Consider the following 21,740-nt stretch of genomic DNA (forward strand, 5'->3'; position numbering starts at 1 on the left):
TCACAAAAGCTGATCACTGTCAATTAACAGCAGTTAACACAACATATCAATCTATCATTTATAATTTGATATATTCAGAGATGCTTCATGAAAATGTGTTTTCACCATTTATGTGGGATTTTACAACACGTGAAGAAATACAGAACGTTTTTGCGAAGCTAGAAAATGCAAAGCATATGTGAAACACTGTGCAGGTATTTGTTTTATAAAAACCCAGCTGGTAGCCTTCCCTTACTGTATTTGCTGGCCTGCCTCTTGGGAGCTGCCACAGTTCCTGTTGGGGTAACAGGCTGCAGTTCTTCAGCCATAGTAGTAGAAACTGGATCAGCTAATACAGTTTTTAAAAAATCCATGCATAAACAGGCTTGAAATATGTATTTTTTGGGTGCAGATATTTATATGTTACATTTGTATTTAAGGGAGATTGGGAATTAGAAGTAGTTGTGATTGTGATTGGCAACAGATGCTTTTCCTACTGTGTTCATAGTAGAAGTGAAGGAGAACACCATTACATTATTTGTCTTTATTTAAAGATTTTAAGTGCCTTTTTCAGTCTAGAATTGTAAGCTTTACATGCACCAAAGCACACCCTCCTTGGCTCTCTCACACCTCTCAGGATTCAGGGGGTCTCTCCTGCTGCTGTTTTAGCTCCGTATCTGTGCACTCCTCCACCCCTGCAGTGTTCCTGACCTTGAGACTTTTGAAGACCCTGGAGGACTTCAGCTTCGCTTTGTCTTGGTAATTCTGTGCATTTTGTTCAGGCTGTTGTTTCTCTTGCCACCAGTATACGAGGAATCCCAGCTAGCCACCCTCTGCACTAGAAGTATTGTTGCAACATTTACAAGTTAGCAGTTCTCAAGAGATGTCTTGCATACCTTGAGCTAGCTACTTTCCTAAGGGTTTCATATAGAAACATCATCTGTCTTAAAACAAACAAACAAAAAAATCCAGAAAATAGTAAGAAATGGCCATGATCATTGGCCAGATGCTCTCCATTTCCAAAGGTGACCTTTCTGTGGTGAGGAGCAATTGACTACCACATATTATTTCACTTTACTTCTTACAGAGAAAGCTTAAAAAGGTTGTTTTCATTGTTGTTTCTTCTCCTGGCTACTGGGAGACAAACAGCAGCACTTCATAACTTAATGCTGGTCTCAGCTCCTTCCTGAAACCTGATCCTCTCCAGCAGCACCCACCACACCGCAGCTGCCACTTGCCAAAGCCTTGGCCAGTGCCTGAGGGACTGCCAGCCACTGGGGGCTCTTCTTCTTCGGTGGGATTAACGGGTAGGAAAAGTTCAGGGCCCACAAGTAGCAAACGTCTAATGCTGGCTTTGTTCTCTAAAGAGCTATTTATGTGTAAGAAAATACCCAGTGAAATTTTGGAATGCCAGAGGTGCTTGTTAGAAGGAAGTTATTAGAACACCAGAGTGTCCGCAGAAAAAAAGTTAAAGTTCCCTTGTTTCCCATATTCTCTCAACAGCTTCCTCACTCAAAAAAAAAAAAAAATTTCAAATGCAGACTTTCTTTCTTTGAGACTCACCCACCTAGCTCTCCATGGAGCTTCTCAGTGGTTTCCAGTAGCAACACAAGGGAAGCTTCACACATAAAAATCGGGTGGATGTGAATAAAATCCTTGTTGGGTTTCTAATGTAACAGCAGTGGTCATGCTTAAGTACTTGTCAGTTACCTTAACATCTAAATTATTTTTATTGCTCAGTGTTTTACACAGGGCATGTTTAGGGAATAATGCAAATACTAGGGGAACATGTTGAAGCCCAGTAACTGTAGTTTTTCAAGAGCAATTCAACACAATTTTTTCTGTATTTCCTGCTTACTGAAGCCCTTGAGATGACTTGTTCTGAAAAACAGATGAGAAAAGGGGTTTCCACTCCCAAGTCAAACAATGATGTGTGAAAAAAAAAAGTAACAAAATAAAGTATTTCATTTTTAGTGCTTCCTAAAAAAGTATCACATATAAACCATCTGGGAAGTCTGGCCACCAACCTCCACCCACCTTCCAAAGGAAGGGAAAGAACCAGCCCAAGGGCAAACAATCTCCTTGGGTGGCTTTGCAACAAATCAAATCTTGCAAAATCTTCGCAGCAGATCACTTCTCTGCAGTGTTGTGTTATGCACTGTGTATCTTTGTGGGCTTAGATACAACTGGATTGTCAACCTACCATTTTGTTTAGGAGCATCAAGAAATAACCGTGAACCTCTTTGAAGGACATAATGACTACTGTTTACCTATTGTCACTCTTTTTAATATGACTCTTAAGAGAATGAAATCAGAGATCAACAGACCAAGTTTCTATGCAGTAAAGCCTTATTCCATGAAAAGTCAGTGGGCAACAATTCCTAGCCCTTTTTTAGTTTATTGTAAGCCTGGGGTACTACTCAAATGCTGAAGAGATCAGGAAGCATCCACTGAAGAAAAAAGCTTGCATAGACATTTTAGTTCTTTACCAAGTCTTATCTATACTGGCTGCACTTACCACCACCACCACCACCCCCCCGCCCTTTATCAGTGTAAAGGAGATTTATATTTGGAATAATTTACACTGCTAGAGAAGTGTGAGACACACTTAAAAGTCAGAGACTGCATCAGTGGTTTAGACTATCCCTACTTTTTTCTATTTCTTTGGCAGAGATCATGAAGTTGCTGAGTTTCTGTGGTTAATCAGTGTTTTGTGTAAACTGTGTATGGTTTTATCAGTGTGTTTCCTGTAATTTGTACCAAACAAGAGGAAGAAGAGATAAAGCAGGCATTTCTAGTTGTTAAAGACTGCGTTTAATAGAAATAGGAAGAAGAAAGAAAGTTGGTATTGTTATATATTAGAAGAGAGATTGCTGCCTAGGAAATCACAAACTCTACCATTGGTATTTTATATCATGTATCTTTAACAGCTGTGTTCGGATCTGAGTCTAAACTGCCTAGAATGATCTCATATTCTTGATATTATACTTTTATGTTTTTAAAAACCTGTGGTATGAAAGAAAGCAAGCCATGCATCCTTTCTTATCTTGTTTCTCTGTGCTGGTAGAGTCAAAAGGAAAGCTGATCACCCTTCTTCTGTAGAACATCAGTAATGCTGATCTGGGATCTTACGCCAAGAAAAGATGCCATTTGCTGCTGCCTCCTACCTACCTCATTATTTGACCAGACTACAGAATACTTTTATTTCCATAACTGACTCAACCATGCCAAAATCTCTCTAGTCTAGATTTTGCCCTCATCTGTGGTAATGTGGTGGCTGGTGATGGCAACATAAGTGAGCAGTGGTGCAATTGCCTCCTGAACTCTGTTCTCCGAGAGGAGTCCTCCCTGATTTTCAGTTCCCACTCCTTGTGATTTCCTTCATTGGCCCTTTTCAAATTCGTTTGGTGTGATGCTGTGCTAGCACTAGATCCTACCAAAAGCCAGTACCACACCAATTTGTGCTCACTGTGGTCTGCCTTTAGTAACACTTTGCTTCTATGTGTAATGTCTTTAACCCTCAAAGAGGCTCACAAACAATATATTTATACTCGCAGCTAACCGCAGATATCTTGGAAGATAACCAGAAAGCTTACCTTTAACTGTACTTAGAAGAAATTTGTCAAGGTCAAAGGGTTGGGGGTATTTTTCTGTCATGAGGCCATCCAGGAAATGAGTGAACTGAACTGTGCAGCCCAGCCAAAACCAAAAACACATAGTGCAGGAAAGTAAAGTTCCACTGGGTTCGCTCTTCGTTTGCATAACGTTTCTTGGTTGGGCTCATGTAAAACAGCAAATTATGCAATTCTTTTCACTGGGTTTCCTCTCTCAGTTTCTCTTTGCTTCCATTTGTGGTGTTTTGATAAAGCCACTTGTTTTCCCTTTTGAATCACCAACTGTTTTCCAACTTGTCCTTTAAAATTTTTCCCTTGGCAGTGCCACATGCTCTTCTCATGTCCTCTGAAGCTTCAGAGGCAGAGGACAAAAACTCAAGGAATATCTCCTTATGTGGGAATACAGAGTTTAGTTTTCAGCCTTATTTTTTTCCTGCTGCTGTGTATTTGTTTAGCAATACTTTAGATGCCTGTGACAAGTGAGCTACTCCATATTTTAAAGCGGTTTCCAAGGTCTGCTTGCAAATTTGAGGTTCCCTTTGGTCTGTAATGACCCTAGATAGGGTAAGTAGCAAATGAGGGACACTTCTGTTCTTTTATATGTTGCTTAACCTTATGTTTAACCAAGTAATCACTGTCTTTGGAAAGTTGGCAATCTTAGGAGGCTCCTGTGCAAAGAAGGGTGAAAGCAATTGCTGGTGCCTGTTTTCTTCCTTGAATTCCAGGCCTCTAGTTTGTCTAAAGAGGAAGTGGAAGGGTGGCATTTGTGCCATTTTGCCTTGGGAACAAAAGAAAATAAAAGTATTGGGCTCCCTGAAAGATGTCTGGTGCACATAAGGAGCCTGTTCAGCCTGGCATGTGAGAGTATCTTTCATAGAATCATAGAATGGTTTGGGTTGGAAGGGACCATTAGAGGCCATCTAGCCCAACCCCCCTGCAGTGAGCAGGGACTCTTCAACTAGATCGGGTAGCTCAGAGCCCCGTCCAACCTGCCCTTGAATGTTTCTAGGGATGAAGGATCTACGACCTCTCTGGGCAACCTGTGCTAGCACTTCACCACCCTCATAGTAAAAAATTTCTTATTATATCCAGTCTAAACCTGCCCTCCTTTTGTGTAAAACCATTACCCCTCGTCCTGTCCAGGGTAGTACCATGACTCTCCACAACAGTGATGAACTGTGCCACAAGGAAGGCAGCTGCAATTCTGATTGAGCCTTACATAGGCAGTGTAAAGACGCATCTCAGTTGTATCATGGTTTGGCACTGCATGACCATATGTGACCTTGGCAAAGGCCAGCCCAAATAAAAGTCTATCAATACCAAAGTGTAAGCATAGTAGAGGTGATTTAAAAGTACCGGACCAACAGTTGCTCATTAATCAAAGTAAACAAATTCAGAAGCAGCCAAGGTAGCTAAGTAGCAAGTCCTCGTTATAGTTCTTTTTATCCAAATAGTTCATTTTTATAGTTCATTTTATCCAAATGAACTAATTCTAAGGAAAGTTAAGGTGAACCATTCAGACACTGGAAGGGATCCTCACCAGGGTGTTGCGTTAGTCTCATGTCAGGTCATCCTCCAGGATAGGTTAGTTCTGTAACACCTTGGGTTGTGCGCACTTCCTTTACCTTATGTCTGCCTTGTGATAGTGCTTTGCTAAGCAGCATTTGCCGTCTGTAGCTCCAGATGGTGGCAACCAGCTCGATGATCCTATTCCATCCATTGGCTGACTTTGGTTAAGGGACAGATGGCACATCCCCTCTTTTCTTATCTTTACCTCTTTGGCAAAGTCTATTGTTTTATTTTGCTCCACACAAAAATCACAGGTCAAAACATGCCAGCTTTGTTGTACTCCATGTAATAATGTTCACCTATTCCTGGGTGATTTTTCATGCTGTAAGACTTCCATTGAAAAAAGCATTATCAGTCTTGGTCTTCATGCGTCTGAGAATATGTTTTTATGTCCCAGTTGGTCTTAGCAGGTTCTCAGAGACCCACTGTGATAATACATGACTTCTAGGAAGCCTAGAGAGAAGAGGATACTTTGCTTCCATTTTCCCTGCTGTTCAGCTATTCATATCTTGGCACTTACGTGTCAGCAGGTGCGTAAAGAGCTAGGCTGTGCCAATGCCAAGACTGGTCCAGAAGAGAGAATTCTTGTGGGGTACTTTACACTTGCAATATTTTTCAGGCTGTCCATCATAACCTTTTTTTTTTTTTCCTGGCCTCTGTGCAATAGTCAAATAGTTCAAGCTTATTCTGAGCAGGCACCGATAGCTATCATAACAGATGGACAAGTGTGTTGGAAGCCAAGAACTATGTACTGTATGCACACTGAGGGAACAGTGTACTGGTTCAGGTCATTCACATAACTGGCTGGCCGAAGCCTGCGTGTCTGTGGTTAGAACAAGGTGCCATTGATAAACTGCAACCTCAATTTTAACTTTTCAAACTCAGAAGCATATAAAACAACTTATGCCTACACTATCACGCACCCTAGTAATTTGCTGGCCTTGCTGTGCTCACCCCGTATTTCTTGCACCTTCTTTTACTGAACCCCCAAATTAGCTGTAAAATCACGGGCCACATAGGTTTGGGTGTAACTGAATACTTCCGTGCTGATCTCAGTGAAAGTCCTATCTGTTGCCTCTTAAACTTTAAACTTGGACTGGTTGCTACTGTGTAGCGATCCCCTGAAAATGGTCATTGAAAAGCTTCTGTCCCAAGTATTGGGTTTTACTGCTGTAAACAATAAGCCTTTTATTACTAGAAAACTATGACTCAAACTCAAGGTAAGAAAGCAATTGTGTTTTAGTTAGAAGATTACTTACTGCGTTCTTTCCCCAGCTAAGGTAAGCTAGAACTATTATTTCTGTAAATTTTTTTGGTTTTATATTGTGTTTGCTTTTCAGACATCAGGGTATCTTTAAAGAATTTGTGCACACTTTGGCAAAAATATAGCCTAGTACAAACTTTATCTGAGCCATCTGTCCTGTCCTCAGTCTAGAGGAAATAATGGTCTTTCTCTGGGCTCCTGGTAAATGGCCTCTGACAAGAACCAAGCCAAATTTCATATTGACAAATGAGCAGGATATTAGACCTCTTCTCTGTAGATCACAGTCTATGAATTGCATGCAGAGTAGTTGAAGGGTTGAATTTTTGTTTTTTTTTTTTAACAATGCTGCTTTGATGGCTGACATGAAAAAGTGCAAAGATGGGTTCAGGGGTGAATGTTTCATATTTATACATTCTGTGAATTCCAAGTGATATTTTACCTTATTTTCCATTTGTTTTCTATCCTGTTAGTGGTGAAACATTATTTGTGTGCCACATCTGCTACCAAAGTATAGTACTCAATTGTAATTTGGCCACAGGCATGTAAGCAAAAAAAAGAGATTTTTTTCCAGGCTGAAAGTCAAGAAAAAAAAAACAAAAAGGAAGAAAAGTTAAAACTCCTGTGAACACAAAGAATAATCCAGATTCACACTGTTGATTAAAGCAGGATTTGGCCAAAGAGCAATGTCTGTGTCTGTCCATAGATCATTTGCTAAATGCTCCATTTTGCTATTTAAAATGTGTAGTTCATTGTTCAGAAGCATATATTTGAAAATGTCTTGTCTTTTCTTTTTTTTTCTTCTTAGTTTGTTGTGACGATGTTTTGGAGCATCTATATCTATGACAGGGAACTGGTTTACCCAAAGCTGCTTGATAATTTTATACCAGCATGGCTAAATCATGGAATGGTGAGTAAAGTAATGAAAACACTTCCTTGCATAGACAGAAATGTAAGAAAGACACTGATTTCCCTGTGCATGACTTTGCATACACTTAGAGCTAATCTCCTCAGAAGTGGTTAAGGAACACTGTTTGCAAGCAAGAATCACATCTTTCCTTCCTTGACTCCTGGAGTCATATATTTGAATCCTTATTGGGTTGAAACAGTGGAGATTTGAACTTGTGTGTCTTACATAACAGCCTAGTTGTGGGGATCGGCTGTTTCCTGTGATAAGGTACCTTTCCCAGAGCAATGTCACCCTGGTCATGAGGAATTCTAATCAAAAGGGACTCTTCCACAAAACAGAGGTTCTGACTTTGACAAATCTTGCTCTAAAATGACAGAAACAATTAATTGAATTATTCTTTACCATTCTACCAAAGCATAATTTGTGATGAAAACATTTTGGTTAAAATGCTCGTTCAAAAAATCTCACTATGCTTTCTGAACTTAGATGTTTTCAGAAAAAAAATCAATTACTCATTTCTCAAGTGCAACAAACTTGTGTAGCAGAACCTGTATCTGAGCATTTTGAATAATGTGGAATTACATGCGTCAATGCAAGGTTTCAAAATTGCTGCATGGGTAGTCATAAAAGTAGTTTCTTGAGAAGAAATCTGACCTTTTCAGCCCTATTTGGTATGTCAGGTCAGACATTCTTTCTCCCAACTATAAGCTTAAATGCTAAGGGAAAGATAAGGCCACACTTTGCCATCAGGTGCTTACTACTGTTTATGCAACACTTGGCGCTGAAAAGCATCATATTTGCCTCTCTAGTTGAGTCTGTGCAAAATGTTTCATTATTGCTTTGTTTTCCATATCAAGGCATGGCAAACCATTTGGCACTGCTGTTCATCAGCAGATGACAGCAGAGCTCATCCTTCAGGGTGTGAGTACTGTATCACCACAGCAGATTAAGATTTGTCCACTAATGCTGGACTTGATAAATTGGTCCTTTGTGGGGTGGAGCAGATGGTACTGCTATTTATTTATTCCCTAAATATTGTGTTAAAAGAGCAGTATGAGAGTTACTACTGACAAGAGGAGCATCAGCTTCTGCTAGATATTGTACTGTTTTACAATGTTTGGAAAGGAATAGTGTGATATTATGTGAGTGTAGAGAGCTGAGGAAAGAGTCTGATGACTCCTGCTGTGTTTGTTCAGACTGTCTTCTCTTGAGTTTTGAGGTTACAAACCGAACACTTGCAAACACTGCCAAGCCATACGTACACTGATTTTTTTCCCCACACCACATCACTGCCAGCTCTGATGACATTTCTTCCAGGTGACATTCCACGTACTGGAAGTGCCTAACCTATAACATTTTTCATGAATGTACATTGTGAAGCAGTTGACAACAAACAGCCCTATGTATTCAGGAAGTCTCCTCTGCGCCGTAACTAAAAGGCAATTCAAGCTCATGGTGCTCTGTAGAAATGTATACTTAGCGAAATATTTGAAGAGGGCTTTTGTTTGAGATTTTTGGACATAGTAGAGTTTGCTGAAATGAATTGCGTGCCACCATCTCAGACTTTTTTTTTTCACCTTGAAATGTTGTAGAAGGCATTTTTGGAAGTCTTTTGTAAAGGAATTGTTTGCTGTGTCAGTCTCCATTTATCCAAGTGTTCCTTTAGCATTGTCACACAGAAAACTTATGGCTGTTGGGCTTTTCACCACCTTTCAGTCTAATTCTTTCTGATGTTTTAGCCATCATTTTATCCTCACCAGCTTTCATACTAATTAATTTTGATGCATTGCCTATCATAATATGAAGGGGTTCTTAAACTACTTTGAGAATGCTAGCACCTCACTTAGTAGTAGTTACAATTTTGACACGGCAGATTTTAGATAATATGATAGGGGTCCCCCTGGTGAAAGGGTAGGACCTCTGGGAATACAGCTTTAGAAAAGTCGGCATCCCTGGCTCTTGTTTTTTTACTGAAATAAACATTTATTCCCATCTTTTCCTGCACATTTTGACAGCAGCTGTGCACACTCAGTGATAATTTTTCTGAACAAAAGGGTGGCTGCGCTGGAGCCTAACCTTGTACAAAACAACTCCCACAAGAGATTCATCACCCTTGGCAGAGTGAAATCTGTCAGTGAGAGGTGGGTCCTTTGCTGCTGCAGCACTGCTGATGAATCCCTGTTCTCTGTGAGCTTCTCCACAGTGCCTGGTGCAGCTCCTAAGGATCTGGGCTCACATGTTACTTCACCTGTGAACACTCTGTCCAGGTTTTTTCACAGCAGTTTCCCTAAACACATATTTATCACCAAAAAAAAAAAGCCACAAAAAGTAGGAAATGTAAACCTATACATTTTCCACAGTAAAAAGATTCCTGACTTTAACTGAAAAGTCGTATTTCAAAAGTTCCTGACAGATACATTATGACCAGCTGTAACAACTTGCTCAACTGTCAACATCAGCCTGCAAAATCCACACGTAGAAAAGGAATGAAGTCATGAAATCTGGCTGTCATAATAGCAATCATATTTCCATTAGTAATATGGGCATGTATCAAAGTTTTTGAGAGTATTCATACTTCAGAAGCATTTTAAGGTGACTATCTTGAAGGCTGTATGAAGAAATTCTTTGAACGGCTGGTCCAATTCAGCGCATTAGCCCAAGCAAAAGCAGTTTGGGCAGCAGTGTCTGCTGCTTGGGTAGGTTGCACTAATTATTTCTCATGTCCTTCCCCCCTCCCTGTGCCCTTTCCTATCCCTTCTCTGCAGTTACAATGTTATTTATAGCTAAAAATAAAAGTTTTCTTGAATACATAGTAATGTCTTGCTAATACCTGGAGATACCACTCTTTCACTGCAACGCTTTTTCAACATCTAAAAACTTCCTAACTGTATAAAAAATACCTTTTTAGAAATGGAAAACATAAGGGAAATGGACCTCAGAGCTATGCAATCCCATTACCAATTCAATCTTAATATTGTTTATAAAGTTTTGTAGAAACAGAGGAGGCTCATCACTGTGCGCCAAGAAAAAAGCCACAAACTACTTACCATAAAATTGCATATAGCGTTAAGAACTGTATTTCTGTTGCGTGTGTGTATATATACACACCATAATACTTAAAAATATAATTCCTGTCTAGATAAAAATGTGTGTATTAAGTAGTGCCTTCTGGTACCAGATGGTACCTCATACATACAGATTCATACACCTGTGAAAGGCATCACTAATAGAGTTGTACTGTGCTGTAAACCTGATATATTTCACCATTCCAGTCAGTCGATTCATCCATAACCAGTGGCATCGCTATGGCTTGAGAAATGACCAGGGGAAATCAATGGCAGGGTTACTGTCGATTTCAGCAAGACAAGGATTTCATCTCTGTTTATTATGTGGAGTACATCTGAGAGGCTGAGGTTAAGCTTCTGTCAGTAGAAATAACTACCTGTCTAAAGACAGCTGTTGGAGAATAGGGATATGTCTCAGCCTTGGTCTATTTCTGAAGTGTCAAGTTCACTTCCTGTATTTATTAGTTATGCATATGAATTCATCTTTGCTGGCTACGATTTTAGTTGTCAAATTACTGAACTCTTCCATCAAAGACGTTTTTGGTGTTCTTGAGACTGTTCTGCACTTTGGATCCTTATCAACCCTTAATTCCACAGGCATATTTTCCATGGGAAATATTCTTTCCCGTTTTCTGACGGCTGTCTATCTGACCTCTATCAGTATTAGGAATTTTTAATTAAAGGCTAACCTTTAGAGTTTAGAGTGTGTCATAGTAACAGGATTTTTATCGGCTCATTCATTGCACCTTTTTATATTGGGACTGGACAGGATGATGCATGGATAACATTTGTTTCCAGAAGTTATATTCTCTTCAATGTTAGCATGGACTATAAAACTAAAGGTTGCCCCTATTCTAACCGATGCCCACATAAACAGATCTGTAGACTGAATTAATTTAAGCTTGAGCATTGCTGATTTTGAGCCAGGTTACATGGCAGGACTGCGTGCAGTATCTGTCCAAGTTAGCATACCATTTCAGCGAGAGTCCTTCTTTGTTTTTCACAGATGCTGTCCGAAATTCTTTTTAAAAACGTGAATCATCTTTTCTTTGTGGCAAGGAAAGTAAAATACAGAGATATAAATTACTTACTGAGGAGTTTAATGGCTTTGGAGGTCAGAAACAAAGAATTGCCTTCATATGAAAACTCTAGAGGAGAGGTCAGGGAAGAGGGAAGGGGAATATGCTCTGCCTCTGTGGAGTTGAAAAACTGATTATTATATGGGTTCTCTGCCACTACAGTCTGTGTGAGCTCTTCCAATTTTGTACTCTATCCTTTTTAGGCTGTTTTTGGGAAATAAAGGCGTTCCTAGAAAGTCATACCCTCTGTCCTTGTATTCAAGAGAATGCACAAAAACTGGGAAAAATAGCAGATGAAGACAAGATATGGAGAGGAAGGAGCCTGTCCAAGTGATACATGTCTACTTATTTCACAAGTTGGCTCTCTTTTCTTATTGCTAGCTGCTCAGCTTAAAAGCTCAGCCTGCTGCAGAGTGGTACAGAGTCCCTCCAGCCATCTCTCCAATTGTTGTTCTTCCTGGCAGCCTTGTCTTAGGTCCAGTGGCCTTGGCTTGTTTGTTCCTTCATTTTTCTGGTGGAAAGATTTTTTCCTTGATGATTCAACAAGTAGAAAAATAGAAAAGCCATGCAAAGATCAAAGTTCCTAGTAACCTGGCATATAAAGATCGGAAGGTCCAAAACTGGTGATTTTTTTGACAAACTCCTCTCTCCATCATTATAAGTCCTTTCTTTCAGCAATGTGTTTCCATCTAGTGTGTTGCTTTAAAAATCCTTTTCAGAAATGACTCATTTGAAACAGTGCATTATACTTCTTGAGGATGCTTTCCTAACACAGCAACATCCATCCCATGTATGAGCTATTTTTGTACAATCTACTGCACCTTGGTAATGCCTCATGCTTATATCTAGAAGATACTTACCCTTTTCTGAGATTGGTTTCTAAATCCAATTTAAAGCTTTCAAGGATATTCCAACTCAAGTGCTCTTTTTAAACTATCTATAATGTTTTTGTATGTTAGGGGTGAATAAAGTCTTTAGTACTCCAGGAAGGAGTTCCCACTTGTTCCATAATTTGCAAAGTTTTCTGATAAAAATCAGAGAAAAATTGTAATTTAATTTCCAGCAGAATTCCCACTACTAGATGGCTATTATTTAAACATCTATCTGATAGAAAGAATAGAAATTGAAGCTGGTTGCCTGCGGAATCAGAATATTTGCAAAACCCGTGAAAATAATGTTGTTGGATCGGTACAATTCTTGCATGTCCATGCTGCAGTTACGTGGCTCCGTCTGGTATCTCTCCTCATTATCTACCAGTTCCAACACTGGAGCGTGAATACAGTAGTATCAATTATCCCCCTGCTCTGGGGAGAAAACCAGCAGCAGCTTAAAAGATTTTTTTGATTTTATGTTACTTATGTGAAGAGCTTGGAAATTGGTAGTGTGTCAAAACCTGTGATAGCATAGCACCTGAAAATTGAGAGAGGCTGCTAGGTAAAAAACATCGAATTATCTGAGTGGCATCCTCTGGGAGCATTAGGAAATCCCCTTTACCTAATACAGTAACAGCACAGCAGTTTTTGTGAACTAGGAAGCTGGCCTTAACCATGTTATGCATCTGCCGGAGGAGACTCATCAGCGTAACGTGAAGACAGCTTTCTAACTGAACACAGGTGCCAAATGTTTCTGATTATTTGCTATTTCCACTAATCTAGAGAAAACACACACTCAGGCTCCTCCTGGTACAAACACAGAGTAACGAGGGACCTTTTCTAAAATACCTTTGAGTACTTAGTACCAGCTAAACATGCGAGCCCTATTCTAGATGTGGGCATTGCAAATGAAAAGTCTGAGAGCTGAAATCCCCAGAAGAGATCTTTTTCTGAAGTTTTGCCTTCTTCTGTTGACAAGGTCACGTAACTCGGTTTGTTAGCACAGAGGGTGAAAGCATATAGTGTCAACACGAAGTTGCGGGAGTGGCTACCAAAGGAGGGGAGAGAGTCAGAGAGAGCACAAAAAAGGAGGTTAGGGAAAGATAGCTGCATGAGAGAAGAAGACAGGCAGGAGGAAAGAGATGAATCAAAAAGTCAGCTGATGCTGTTTCAACACCTACCTTAAAAAAAAAAAAAGAAAAGAAAAAAAAACAAGAACAGATGAGGGAAGTGAATAAAAAAGGAGCCACAGAATAATGTAGGCAAGCTGGAAGAGGCTCAAAATGCTAAAGAGGACCTGGGGGAGGAGAGGGATGAGGAAAGGGGAAGCAAGGAAATAACGAAAAGTAGAAAGAGGAAATGAAGAGTATGTTTTCTTACCATATCTTTCCATCGCTTCCCTGGGAAAACTTCCCTGAGATCTGTTAATTAGAGGAGTGGAGGGCAAGGAGATGGCTTATTGATGCTGCTGTGAGAGGAGGAGAATTGCTTCTGTTGCTGTTGGATGTAGGTTTACAGGGTAGATGAAGTAATACTTTGCACAGTGACATGCCAGGAGCTTCAAATTCTTGTAAAATATTTGGGATTAAAACCACCTGCAACCATGCAACAGTACGAGGCCTGTGTTCGTGTAAATGGTATCTGTGTGATATCTGTAGAATGGCATTGGTGTCTTTGCATCTCTGACTATATTTTTATCTAACAATGCCGTACACTGTCTCGACTGTCAGCTTGACCCTCAAAACTTAAGTCCTGCTGTTGAAAACAAGCCTGTTCAGAGTGTGCCTTATTTTTTCATATCAGCTGTGAAGAGTGAGTTGCACTGCAGATGCACTGTTTGCTAAGGGTTGCAGGTGTGCTGGAAGATCACATATTTGAAGCACCAGAGGTAAGGAAGTATATTGTCCGTATTTCAAACCACCCTGCTTTAACAGCCAAAGCTAGGTGTAGCTCTGGAAGTAATAATTATGGTAATAGTAATAATACTGATAGTAAAAGCTCAAAGCCAGATTTTCAGCTGAAGTTACTCATACAACTGTTTGGTAAAGCAATTACTATGGACACAAAGCAAAAGACTGAAGAAAAGCCCCAAAAGGGGCACACAAAAGGAGCCTTAGACTTTCTACCTTTCTCTGGGTGTGGAGTATGTACTGAGCTGTGTTTTCCTAGAAGAAGGGTTTGGCCCTGGACTGCTTGGTCTGTTTGTTAAACGAGCAATGGTGTGGGATGGAAACACATTTGGTTCATTCCCATAATTCTGACAATATTAGGAATGCCGATTTAATTTTCTGTGCAGCTTATATTGCTCGCCATAGTCACTGCTGGAGCCATGCAGCCCTTTTGTAGTGCATAAGCTGGTACAGTTCTCTGGTGCTACTTACACGATTTATCAGATACGTGGTTTGCAGGTTAAAAATGTAAGTAAATGTTCAAGTTGAAAATCAGTGCAAAATGCATTAATAGCAGGTACACATTTTTGATAAAAATCTTTTTGCCCTCCTCTCTCCTCTGTCAGTTAAAATCAGGCATCTGTTTTATCTTTTGACATCACAGATTTCTGGTTTTTTCCTGAGGTTTTTTTTCCAGAGAACATAGGCAGATAGTGGAATCAAACCGTAAGTGATATATTATTATCATTAATGATTAGTATATTCAGACAGTGTCTTTTAGAAAAGAGAAACTTTCATTGGAAAACATTAATCTGTTGGGAGGAGGATTGCTTATGTTGAAGAAGGTTTAATATGTCAGCTGCCAGCTACAGGTTGTGTGCTCTAAAGCAACCCATACGCAAATCATCCTAGAGGTGATCACTACAAAATGCTTTGTCTCTTTAGCAGGCCATGCAAACACAGGGAAGGATGCAAATATCTCTTTGAAGGTACAGTAGTTTAATATACATTTATTGTCTACCTTTATGTATTTAAGGGCCTATGCGTTGCCTTATGATTACAGTAAAATGCAGTGTTCTGTTTCCTTGGACACACTGGTTACCATTCATTAGCACTTACTCAGATAAGAATTAGAATGTACATACATTAAAAGTGGGATTGTATTATATTGTACCCACTTCACTAAACTGTGCTGTTAGTATTCACACATGTGGCAAATATGACTTAATCATACCACAAATATTTTGCAGCATTCCATGGTATCTCATTTATTTGTTTAATTTGCCGCTATAGCAACTGGATTCCATCCTTTTAGATTCTTTTTTTTGCAGACCTATGATCTACTTGGTTGAAGCTTGGCAGACAGCTTTTCCTTCAATTGAAGGCATATGCACTAACTCAGTGACCAGATTTTTACCTATTTATCATTGTTGGAAAGTGCATTATTTCACATGGACACAATACCAGAAGAATCAGCAGACCTGGTGAAGGGAATCTGAGCCCAAAAGCTTATATGCTTTTTCCAGCCTTTGAAGTTGGTGGAATAAAAAATATTACTTCTCCCTGTATCCCAAGATCATTGTTGCTACAGGAATGCTAATACAAGGAAATATTTTGACATTGTTTTTGTAACAAATTACCACTTTTTAAAGGTAACTCTTTTCTGTGTTAACTGCTGTCTTTATACATGCCTTTGTATTTGGAAACAGACATCATTTCTGCAGAAATCATTTCATATTTAGACGATTAATTAATATGTTGAAGTAGTGCAACAGCAGTATGTTTTATACATGCTGATCAGCAGAAATCAAGGATTTGGGGACAACCTTGGGAATTAGGTTTGCTCATGGTGGGCTATGAGCTTTGACATAACCCAATGTCTGCCCTGCTCTTCAGTTCAATCCCCATATTTTTACTTTCCCACATAGATACAAATAAGTAAAAGCGGTGTACATTTTTAGTAACTCCTCAAACACAAGGTACTCAAATATAGGATGCAGCATGAAGGATGTTTCTGAGAGATGCATAAGCCATTGCCATTAATCATGCAGGTCTACAATTATCCCTTTTACCTTTGGACATTTACCTAAAGCACCAAAGTCCCAGCCTGGTGCCCTACTAAGGAAAAGCCATCACCTTTCAGAGGTGTCTTTTTCTTTCAGAGAGACCATAAGGAAGACTAAGATGACTCTTTTCCCCCCTCTGACACCACAGTAATCTGAGCAGGGAAAAGCTCCAACCATGGAGAAAGAGCACAGGGCGTGGAGGTGTCTCAAAATGGCAAAAGGCAGACTAATGGCCAATATATGCTCATACACCTTTGTTGCAATATTAACTGGTATCCTTTAACTCCTCACAGCTTGTTTTCTCTTGGAAACAGGTAACACTGCGTATCTGAAGTGCTGTTTAAACTCTGTTTTTAAATTTCCATTTTATTCCTGGCTCTGCCACTTTTTACTTAAAAATCTGAGAGAAATTATGCAGGGTTTAATCAAAAGCATTTTTTATAAGTCTTAATTAGCTAATGTCTGTATTTTGTGGGGCTTTGTAATGATGGAAGAACAGTGCTGGCTGTTATTGGGTTTATAGCTCTGTGCCTGATTCTGGTTATGAAGTGTCCCAGGCAGGGCAGCTACGGTACCAAACTGCCTGCGTGTACCTGCACTCTGCTCGTCACCGTGCTGGGGTCTTGCAGGGTGCTCGGAGGTATTTCCCTTTCGTGTGCCTCAGCATCCCATTCATTCAGTTGCAATGAAGAGGTGAATTGCCTTTTGCGAATTACTTTGAGGCTCGTGGATGCAAATGAAAGTAAGAGTTAGAGTTGGTGGTGTTATCCATCCTGCTGCAGAATGGAAGCAACCTCTGCTTCAAATAATAACATTACTTATGGTTATATACCAAATTTGGTGCTCTGGTATCTCATAAAATACTCTAGGCTGATATGGTGCATGCTATAGAAACTTCAAGTATACCTAGAAAGGAAATTCTTTTTTATCAAAAATGGCTGTAATATTCCAATCACATCCTTAAGTTTGTTTCCCACAGGAAGCAATTTTATTTGTGTTAGGGGGGGTTTAGCTTTTTATTCTGTTACTTTGAGCTTTACCAGCTTTCTATAAACCCTATATGCAGAGTTCCAACTTGCTGAGTCACTGCCGTGCACATTTTTGTGGCTTCTTTTGCAAATACAGTATGTAATGTAGAATTTTTTAATGAACTATTTATGGGAAAGATGAAATATGTATGTCGCTCTACTGAACTTTGTATTTTAAGGCACTTTTTAAAATGAAGGAATGGGAAATGATATCATTTTCTATAAAGGACACATCCATTAAAAATGTCTTTTTACTAACACAGAGGTTTACTAATGTTTCCATTAACAAACAAAATTGCGTTGGCCACAAGTTGTTTAAAAATGCATACAGCTGTGAATCATTTTAGGAGGCAAATGTATGTATTCTTAGATCAGAGACTAAGGTGGATGTCATTTTCGTCTTTGCTCCTGTAGCAGAGAAATTAAAGATGAAAAAGAAGAGGGAATTCGAAGGAGAAAGAAATGCATGTGTCAGAAGCTAAGAGAAAAAGTGATAGCCTTAGAGATTAAGGAGGAGAACACAGGGAGCAAAGTAGAGGAGACCAAATACTGAAATAAAGAGGTGATAATAGTAGTCAGCTGGAGAGAACCATAGAACATGGAGGTGATAATTGTGTGTACTGCACATCACTGAGAAAAAGCTTGAAAGGGAAGTTTAAAGTAGCCAGTGGATATTGAAAATGTGACCCTTCATTTATTCTAGACCAACACGCAGAAGTTCAGTTCCATTTGGTTTCTCATGACCACTGTGCGGGATCACTGTTTGCAGAGCAATTTTCTTTGTCCAACTTCTTTGTGTATGCAGAAGTCAGAAGAGTGCCCTGCTTTTGTACACTCATTGCCTCTAATATCCCCAGAGTCTGTGGGTCTTTAGTTCTCACAGTTGTTTGTCCAAGCACTGTGCTACTGTGCCTCCCACAGTTTTATTCTTCATGACATCAGTTTGGTAGGATTACTATATAGTGTGCGTGTGTATATATATAAAATGTATATATATATATAGTGTGTATAATGGTGTTTATATAGTAATAAAAATATATATTATTATTCATATATTAATAACAATATTGGTAGCTAGTACCATTTTAAAGAACATCTATAATTTTATATAAACTGAGCACTGTTGGTACAGATATGAAATGTTTAGTCCTCAAATTTCTTCTAGCCTAAATGAACAGGACAGGCAAAGACTGGCAGAAAATAGTTGCTATTTACCCCATGTTACTCAGGAGAAACTAAAACATGGAATCTGTGGTTTGCCTGAGGATACAGGCAGTTTGTTAAAGATTGAACTGTGAGGCGAAGCTGTCTCTGCTTCATTAGCCAGTGCTTCTATTAAGAAATAATCCTCTCTCTCCAAACCAGGCAAAGAAGACAAATTGACAGCGAATGAACAAGCACTTGCTTGGGTTTCAAACTCATGCTCTACTGGAAGGAAGAAGTGACTCAATTTTTGAGTTGAGAGATGTTGCTCTAAGGCCTGCTTCACTTAGTTACAATAGGCGTTTCATTATTTTCACTTTGTTTATATTACTGGAAGCACAGGTTCATCTCACTAACTGCTTTTGTGTTTATGTTTTCTTTCAGTATAGCAACTACTGTCAACTTGCTCCAAATAATTTGATTTTGGGCGTACCTTTTCTCCGTAAGGAGAAAAATCCCTTAGGTTTCCATTCCTTCTCTGATGATGATTGATTTAAGAAGGGAGACTCTGTCATGTAAACAGCAGGATGATTTAAGAAGGATGAACTTGGAAACTGAAAAGATGTCAAAGGAGAAAAGGTCCCTCTCATCTGCTCTGTCATTTGGAATTGTTTTTTCTTTTGTTGTCCAGGAATGCTGTTGGGACCAAAGAGGGGGGTGTTGCCACTAGTGAAAATCAAGGAAAGCTGAGAGTTTTGCTTGCAAATTTTTTAAGACCTTTCAAAAGCCTCTTTTATAGAGCCAAAGCTATTTCAAAAGGTATGTCAAAAGTTGCAATTGAAGGTATATGGCAAGAGGAAGTGAAAGTACCCCTAAGACAGAAAATAGCTTGTGCAAAAGTGTGTCACTGAGAGCAAAGTATAAGCAGTGGCCGGGAAGAGTTGTACTTTGATTATTTTGACTGAGATAATAGGATGTGTGTTTACTAGACAAAAAATTACACCAGAATGTGCAGTGGCACAATGTAGAAGCCTATATCCACTTTGGGAAGTACCTTCTTCAGGCAAGAATTCAGTGTTTACCAGTCCTGTCTCAAATCTGAACTCTACAGCTTAACTGGCAATAATACAAATATTCACAGCTGTATAAAAAATGTTATTTAGTTCACAACAGTAGCCATGGTTACCTGCATACTTTCATTGCCTTATTCATGTGTAATTCTTTTTTTTTTTTTTTTTTTCTGGAAATACCGTTGCCATGTAATATAATACTGAACAGCCTCTTGGTAAGTTATACAGTGCAAGGAAGAACATTTTGCAGTGAACCTGAAAGCATGTTATATCAAGTTGGCTTGTACATGGAAAATGCCACCTATATATTGCTAGGCAGAGAAGGGCGAGTCTGAACACTCCGTGGCTGCAATTTCAAAATAGAAATAGGAAAATGTAAAATTTCTTGCCATTAAAAAGTTTCTGACGGTGTTTTAACTGCACATGATCTTAGAGGTCTTTCCCAACCTTAACGATTCTATGATTCTATTCTATGACTCTGTGAACTAGCCCCAGCTTGGTGTCCTCACAGGTGACACAGACCAGCCAGTTCCTGTATGTGTTAGAATAGCAAATTATTCTCATTTACTCTTGCAGGAAATGGGAGCCCCAGCAACCCCACGGTGTCAGAAGGGTAGAAAAGTGCTATGATTTTACTCCTCTCTCTCCTTACTTTTGTCTGTATAACTCAGTGCACTCAAAGCAGATGTGCTGTACTTGAGAATCTAGTGTTTTCGTTTTGTTCTTGGAAACCAGTCTCTTTAGCATACTGCAGCAGAATTCCCAACCCTATTCCAACCTTTGATAAGAAAATAGTACTTAGTCTTTCCAGATATCTTGGATCACTTTGCAAACAAATGAATTAAACTTTACAAGAGTATTAAAGACACCTTACTGAGGCTTATATATTATTCTTTTAGTTGAGAGGTGTGACATTCATTCTGAAGGAATAAAATCACCTATCTCAGTTTAAATTAACAGCAGCAAAAGGAATAAAGGATATTTGCTTCTTTAATCTGGTGAATTTATCTCAACTCTTTCAGCATAAGGTTCCTTACTGCTCTTACTACTGGTGTAGAGAAAACTTACTGGAGTAAATATAAAAATTGTATTTAAAGGTCATGTTCCTTGGCATTTTCATGTGAACAGTGAAATCTAGAGGTTTTATAGGTATAGTGTAGAGATTGAACTGAATTTCTAAAATGAAATTTAAGAATTACTGGTGTAACCTTATGAAACCTTGTTGAAAGCTTGATAGAGTTTTAATATACTACCCAGACCTGTTTTCAATGCATCTCCCACAGCAAGAAGGAAGATGGCATTAAGATGAAAATTTCTATAGCGAAGCCGGCTGTTACCACAGTCTGGCTTCTGTTACTGCCGTAGCGCTGCCAGCTTGGAGCTATTTATGGGTATTAGCCTATATCTATCCATGCACGCGGATCTACTACTCTCTTCAGAAGTAGTTGTGTTCCTGAAGAAGTTGGCCTGAGGTTTCAAGCTGTATTTTTCTTTTCTGAGGCTAGTTTCTTCAGCTGTCCTTATTACCAATTAGTAGGAGTTTGGCAGGCAGTCTCTCCCTGCCAGAGCTCTTGATCAGCTTTCCTGCATTGGCCTACAGGCTAGAAGGCTCAGTTGCGGTGGTTTCAAAATCTTCAAAAACACTTACAGTACAGGACTCTCTCCATCATCTTATGATTTTCAGGTCGTTTCCTCCTTTTCTTAAGATAGAATGATGTACAAAACTCTTCAAAAATGATATTCGGTTCCATTATCTCAAGGCTACAATTTGTCTCAGTTACAAAAAAAAAAAGTCCCTCTTTGTCAGAGATCACAGGCAAACTTTTGGTTTTGTCCTGGCTGCAACAGAGTGTTTTGGTGCTGTGCATGATTTGTAGCAGAAATAAAACCTGTTCTCTTTCATTGTCCTGAGTACCTGATGATGAATGCTGGGCAATAAACCCTTTCCCCAAGAGCCAGTCCTTGCCTGGGGCAGAGGTATTGTTTAAGTTTGCTGCGCCACAGCACGGCTGGAGCCTCGTGTGGTCTGCAGCCTTCTCTTAATGCCTACATACACCCGCCCATAAATTAGATACAAGCCAGCCAAGTGCAGCCTTTCTGTGTCCTGCACTGCACCACCTTTATGTGCAATATAAATCCCAAAACGGGATACACGCACTAGCAGAGTCCAGGAGAGAGCATGCTCCCCTGACATG

The 21,740-nt window shown here is 39.4% G+C and overlaps 1 protein-coding gene across 2 annotated transcripts in view; it reads left to right on the top strand.

The window, feature by feature from the left end:
• Positions 1-21,740, top strand: part of AIG1 (androgen induced 1) — a 132,874-nt gene that overhangs the window by 45,840 nt on the left and 65,294 nt on the right. For both annotated transcript variants that reach the window (XM_075087806.1, XM_075087807.1), the window contains exon 3: positions 7,232-7,333. In XM_075087806.1, coding sequence (XP_074943907.1) covers positions 7,232-7,333 — 102 coding nt within the window. The remainder of the gene's footprint in view (positions 1-7,231; positions 7,334-21,740) is intronic.

Source organism: Phalacrocorax aristotelis, chromosome 3 (genome assembly GCF_949628215.1).
Source record: "Phalacrocorax aristotelis chromosome 3, bGulAri2.1, whole genome shotgun sequence".
Classification (NCBI taxonomy): domain Eukaryota; kingdom Metazoa; phylum Chordata; class Aves; order Suliformes; family Phalacrocoracidae; genus Phalacrocorax; species Phalacrocorax aristotelis.